Raw genomic sequence first — 5,863 nt, forward strand, 5'->3', positions numbered from 1 at the left:
AAAATTAACAAATAACTCAAGAAGCTAGTCACCAAAACACCAAACAATCCAAATAAAAAGTGAGGTACAGAACTAAATAGAGAATTCTCAATACAGGAATCTAACATGGCTGAAAGACACATAGAATGTATTCAACATCCTTAGCCATCAGGGAAATGCAAATCAAAACAACTCTAAGATACCATCTTACTCTTGTCAAAATGGCTAAAACCCAAAACACCAACGACAGTTTTGCTGAAGAGGATGTGGAGAAAGGGATACACTCCTCCACTGCTGGTGGGAGTGCAAACTCACACAGCCACTTTGGAAATCAGTATGTCGATTCCTCAGAAAAATGGGAATCAGCCTACCACAAGATCCAGCGATTCCACTCTTAGGCATACACCCAAAAGAAGCACACTCATACAATAAGGCATCTGTTCAACGATGTCCATAGCAGCCTTATTTGTAATAGCCAGAACCTGGAAATAACCTATATGCCCCTCAACTGAAAAATGGATAGAGAAAATGTGGTACATTTACACAATGGAGTACTTAACTCAGTGGGGGGAAAAAAAGAAAAAGAAAAAGAATGGAATCTTGAAATTCACAGGCAATAGGATAGAACTAGAAGAAACCATTCTGACCCAGGTAACTCAGTCACAAAAAGACAAAAAAAGGGTATGAACTCACTCATATATGGATTTTAGACATAGAGCAAAGGGTTACAAGCCCACAATCCACACCGCCAGAGAAGCTAGGAAACAAGGAGGACTCTAACAGAGACATACATGTTCCCCAGAGAAGAGGAAAAGGACAAGATCTCCTGAGCAAATTGGGAGCATGAGGGGAGGGGAGAAGGAGCTAGGAGAATGAGAAGGGAAGAAGAGAAGGGGTGAGGAGGACATGAGGGAGCAGGAAGTTTGAATTGGGGAAAGAATAGAGGAGAGAAAGATAAGAGATTTCTTCTTATATATGACTTTTTTTTTGTTTTCTTTCTCCCTCTGAAAGACAGGTGAAATTTCAGTTTCTAGTTTTCTTTTTGGTTTATCTTTTTGCATATGTACATGTGTTGCTGCCAGGGAGGTTGTATTGTGTGTACAGCTGTCAGTGAATGTGTGTTTGTGCAGGTGGAGGTCAGAGTTTGTCATCAGATGTCTTCCTCTATCAAACTCCACCTTAAATGTTAACACAGAGTGATGAACTAGGGCAGGCTGAGAGGCTGTACACTTTCTCCCTCTCTCCTTTGCACGAGGTGGAGGAAACCGGTAGGCCTGAGCAGCTCATGCTGAATAATGCCGGGAAAACTCCAAGTGAGTCTAAGTTGGGATCAGCCGTGGCTGAGGAAAGCATGGAGACGTTGGCACGCGAGAGGAAAACTAGAAAGGAGAAGACAAAAATCTAAAATCGAAGAAGCAACAGAAGGAATGGAAGAAACTGCTTCTTCTAAAGCTAAGGCAGTTAAAAAGAAAGGTCCTTCTGAAGATGATATGGAGCCCCCCAAGTCCAAGAAGACCAAAAAGCAAGAAGGGGTGCCTCAAGATGACAGTGCTTCTAAAAGCAAAACCTCCAAGAAGAAAAAGGAGCCCCTTGAGAAGAAAGTGGCCCCTGCTAAAACCAAAGAGGTAAAAACTGAGGAGCCTTCTGAGGAAGATGCAGATGTTCCTAAGCCCAAGAAGATGAAGAAAGGGAAGGAAGCAAATGAAGACATTGGAGAGAAAAGCCCCAAGCTCAAGAATGGATTCTCTCATTCTGAGTCGAATTCCACCTCCAATGAAGCTATTGGTGAAGAAAATAGTAGTGAGGCAGAGAAGGAAATACCTGTGGAACAGAAAGAAGGAGCTTTCTCTAATTTTCCCATATCTGAAGAGACTGTCAAGCTTCTCAAAGCTCATGGAGTAAACTTCCTGTTTCCTATACAAGCCAAGACATTCCACCATGTGTACAGTGGGAAAGACTTAATTGCCCAGTCACGGACAGGAACTGGGAAGACATTCTCCTTTGCCATTCCCTTGACTGAGAAGCTTCAGGGTGGGTTACAAGACAGGAAGAGATGCTGTGCCCCTCTGGTGCTAGTTCTTGCACCTACAAGAGAATTAGTAAATCAAGTGAGCAAAGACTTCAGTGACATCATCAAAAAGCTATCAGTGGCTTGTTTTTATGGTGGAACTCCCTATGGTGGTCAAATCGAACACATGCGGAGTGGGATTGATATCCTGGTTGGGATCCCAATTCGTATTAAAGACCACCTGAAGAATGGCAAGCTAGATCTCACCAGACTTAAACATGTTGTCCTGGATGAAGTTGATCAGATGTTGGATATGGGTTTTGCTGATCAAGCTGAAGAATTCTTATGTGTGGCATACAAGAAAGATTCTGAAGACAACCCCCAAACATTGCTTATCTCTGCAACTTGCCCTCATTGGGTGTTTAATGTTGCTAAGTATTACATGAAATCTACATACGAACAGGTGGACCTGATTGGTGAAAAGACTCAGAAAGCAGCCATAACTGTGGAGCACTTGGCCATTAAGTGTCACTGGAGTGAGAGGGCAGCGGTTATTGGGGATGTGATCAGTGGTCGTCAAGGGTGTGCTATCATCTTCTATGAAACCAAGAGAGAAGCCCAGGCACTGTCACAGAATACATGCATAAAGCAGGATGCCCAGTCATTACATGATGACATTCCACAGAAGCAAAGAGAAATCACCCTGAAAGGTTTCCGAAATGGCAGTTTCGGGGTTTTGGTTGCAACCAAAGTTGCTGCACGTGGCTTAGACATCCCTGAGGTTGACTTGGTTGTTCAAAGCTGTCCACCAAAAGATGTGGAGTCCTACATTCACCGTTTGGGGTGGACAGGCAGAGCTTGGAAGGACAGGGTTGTACATCTGCTTTTATCAACACAAGGAAGAATACCAGTTAGCACAAGTGGAGCAGAAATCGGGAATTAAATTTAAACGGATAGGTGTTCCATCTGCAACAGAAATAATAAAAGCCTCCAGCAAAGATGCCATCAGGCTTTTAGATTCTGTGCCTCCTACCGCTTATTGGCCACTTCAAGCAATCTGCTAAGAAGCTGCTTGAGGAGAAGGGAGCTGTACAGGCCCTGGCAGCCGCACTGGCCCACATTTCAGGGGCCACATCAGTCGACCCGCGCTCCTTGATCAACTCACAAGTGGGCTTTGTGACCATGATCCTATGGTGCTCCATTGAAATGCACAACGTTAGTTATGCTTGGAAAGAACTTAAGGAGCAGCTGGGAGACAGCATTGATGCGAAAGTGAGGGGAGTGGTCTTCCTTAAAGGAAAACTGGAGTTTGTTTTGATGTCTGCACTGAAGCAGTCATAGAAATACAGGAGGAAAAGTGGCATGATTCAAGACGCTGGCAGCTCACTGTGGCCACGGAGCAGCCGGACCTGGAGGGACCCCTGGAAGGATATCGAAGCGGCAGGGGTCAGCGGGATGGCAGCCATGGTGCCTTTAGAGGACAGCGGGGTGGAAGCAGGAACTTCAGGGGACAGGGGCAGCGAGGAGGAGGAAATAGAAACTTCAGAGGTGGCAACAAAGGCCAGAAGCAGAGTTTCAGTAAAGCGTTTGGTCAGTGAGTAGAGGCTAGAAGGAACTGTCCACACTGTGGAACCCAATGGCCTTTCCACTATCGGAGCCCCCAATGTTTTCTTCCTTTTTGATCATCTGCCCAGGCCCCATTCCTTGCAGAGAGACAGGCTATGCAACTATTTGATCTAACCATCATCAACTGTCTTCATTTTGAAGAGGGGTAGGAATTCATTGCAGCATTTTCCAAAGTAGTGAAGTAAAGCTAACCACGGTGGCGGGGGGGGGGGGGGCACGTTAACACAGTGTCTATGATCAGCTCGGAGTTCAATGATTCAGGTATTCTAGCTAGCCAACCTCCTTGATCCAGAGTTCCTGGGTCTCTGCCTCCACTCTAGGAATTACAGGAGAGCTAGCAAGCCCACCTTCCATTTATACCAGTGTTAGGGAATGCAAACTGCAGTCCTTACATTTGTGCAGCAAGCACTTCACCCACTGAGCCATCTCCCCAGCCTGTGTCTCTTACTTTTGACATGTATAGCATGCCCTCTATACATAGTCCTGTTTGTCCATTTTACTGTAAACCCACATGGAAGGCTTATCAAGGCAAAGCAATTAGCACTTTTACTAAAAGTGAAATTGAGACCCAAGGAAGCTAAATTGCTGCAGAAGCTAAGGAGCAACAGCTAACATACAAACAAAAGTGCTTTCACATCATCATAAAAACAGAATCACCATAAAGAAGCATGGCATATTCAAAGCAGCTCTGACCTGTAAAAAGTATTACTTAGAATATCAGTGGGAGAACTTGATAAATACACAGATTCAAAACAACTCCCTGGCATTCTGGGTTTTACAGTCTTTCTCTGATGTTCCCTAGGATACAGAGGCTTAAACTGACACAGATGTATCTATTGGGGTTGGGCTCCCCACAATCTATTGACCTCTCCATTGTGTCCAGTTGTAATTTTCTGTAATGATCTCCATTTGCTATAAAGAGAAGGTTTTTGATGAAGAGTGGTAGCTACATTTATCTGTGGTTATAAGGATAAATTTAGAATGTAGTAAGGAATTTTGCTGGTTTAGCAAAGTGACAAAAGTAGATTCTTTTCTAAGGTCCATGACCTTACTGACCCCAGAAAGCTGGCTAGATTACCATTAGCAGGCATGTTAATGTGGAAAGTGTACATTTGTGTGAGTCACCCCTAGACAAAGAACTACAGGCAACTAATGACTGCTGGGTGAAGAAGAATTAGCCTCTCTAATTTAAAATGGTCAGCCTCGAAACCACATACATACTCCCAATACAAATGGACTCAACAGGTTTATATATATATATATATATATATATATATATATATATATATATCTTACACATATATTTTACATGTATTTATATAAAATAATAATCAAAGAATAAGATGTTAGCTTGAGACTAGAGGAGCATGGAAGGGATAGTTGGAAGGGGCTGAGAGTATGAAAGGGAGGGCAGATGTAATTCTTTCCAATTAAACACCTGAAAACTAAAAAACAGAAAATTTATATTTTAAACCAACATAAAAATGATATTTTGAAGTATTTAAATACCTAACACAGCTCTGTACTTTTTCATTTTTTTAATGTGACTTTGTGCTCACTGATAGCTTTCAATATAATGGCAATTTTATGATTTGATTTTTTATTTTTTAATTTATAATTGTTGCATATGTATGATATGTAAAAGGGGAACATAGGTGTCAGAGTGTGGGGGGGGAGGGGGAGGTGTCAAAGAACAAATCTGATAAGCTGGTTCTCTCCATCTAATTTTTGTGGATTCTAGAAATTAAACTGAAGTTTTTTTGTTTTTTTGTTTTTTCAAGACAGGGTTTCTCTGTGTAGCTTTGGAGCCTATCCTGGCATTCTTTCTGGACACCAGGCTGGCCTAGAACTCACAGTGATCCTCCTGCCTCTGCCTCCCGAGTGCTGGGATTAAAGGCGTGTTGCACCAACGCCCGGCCTAAACTAAAGTTTTTAAGCTTGCAAGGCAAGGACTTTTTACCATTGAATTATCTCACTGGCCATAATTTTTGCTTTTTACAGTGAAAATATAAAAATGGTTTAAAGATTCCTCAGACATGGTTGATCAAAAAGTCAATTATTTATGAATGCTTTTCTCACTTTCGTGACTTTTTTCACCTTATGTTATATAAGTGATGGAAAATGGTGTCAAGTTTGAGAATCTGTCATAGTTTTGTTAAGTTTCTTGCAACAATAGTCAGACTGACTGTGAAAGGCATAAATGTAAGCTGAGCCCAGTATAAGTGGATGCCTATGTCAACTGTAAAGAAA

General features: G+C 42.3%; 1 protein-coding gene across 1 annotated transcript; it reads left to right on the forward strand.

Annotated features, from left to right (window-relative positions):
* Positions 1 to 1,327: 1,327 nt before the first annotated feature.
* Positions 1,328 to 3,585, forward strand: LOC100774208 (nucleolar RNA helicase 2-like). Its single transcript, XM_035441398.1, is given in 5 exon segments — positions 1,328 to 1,372; positions 1,374 to 2,846; positions 2,848 to 3,024; positions 3,026 to 3,287; positions 3,290 to 3,585. Coding segments are annotated over 5 exon segments (2,250 nt in total). The 5' UTR covers positions 1,328 to 1,330.
* Positions 3,586 to 5,863: the final 2,278 nt, after the last annotated feature.

This window comes from Cricetulus griseus, chromosome 3 (assembly GCF_003668045.3).
Source record: "Cricetulus griseus strain 17A/GY chromosome 3, alternate assembly CriGri-PICRH-1.0, whole genome shotgun sequence".
Classification (NCBI taxonomy): domain Eukaryota; kingdom Metazoa; phylum Chordata; class Mammalia; order Rodentia; family Cricetidae; genus Cricetulus; species Cricetulus griseus.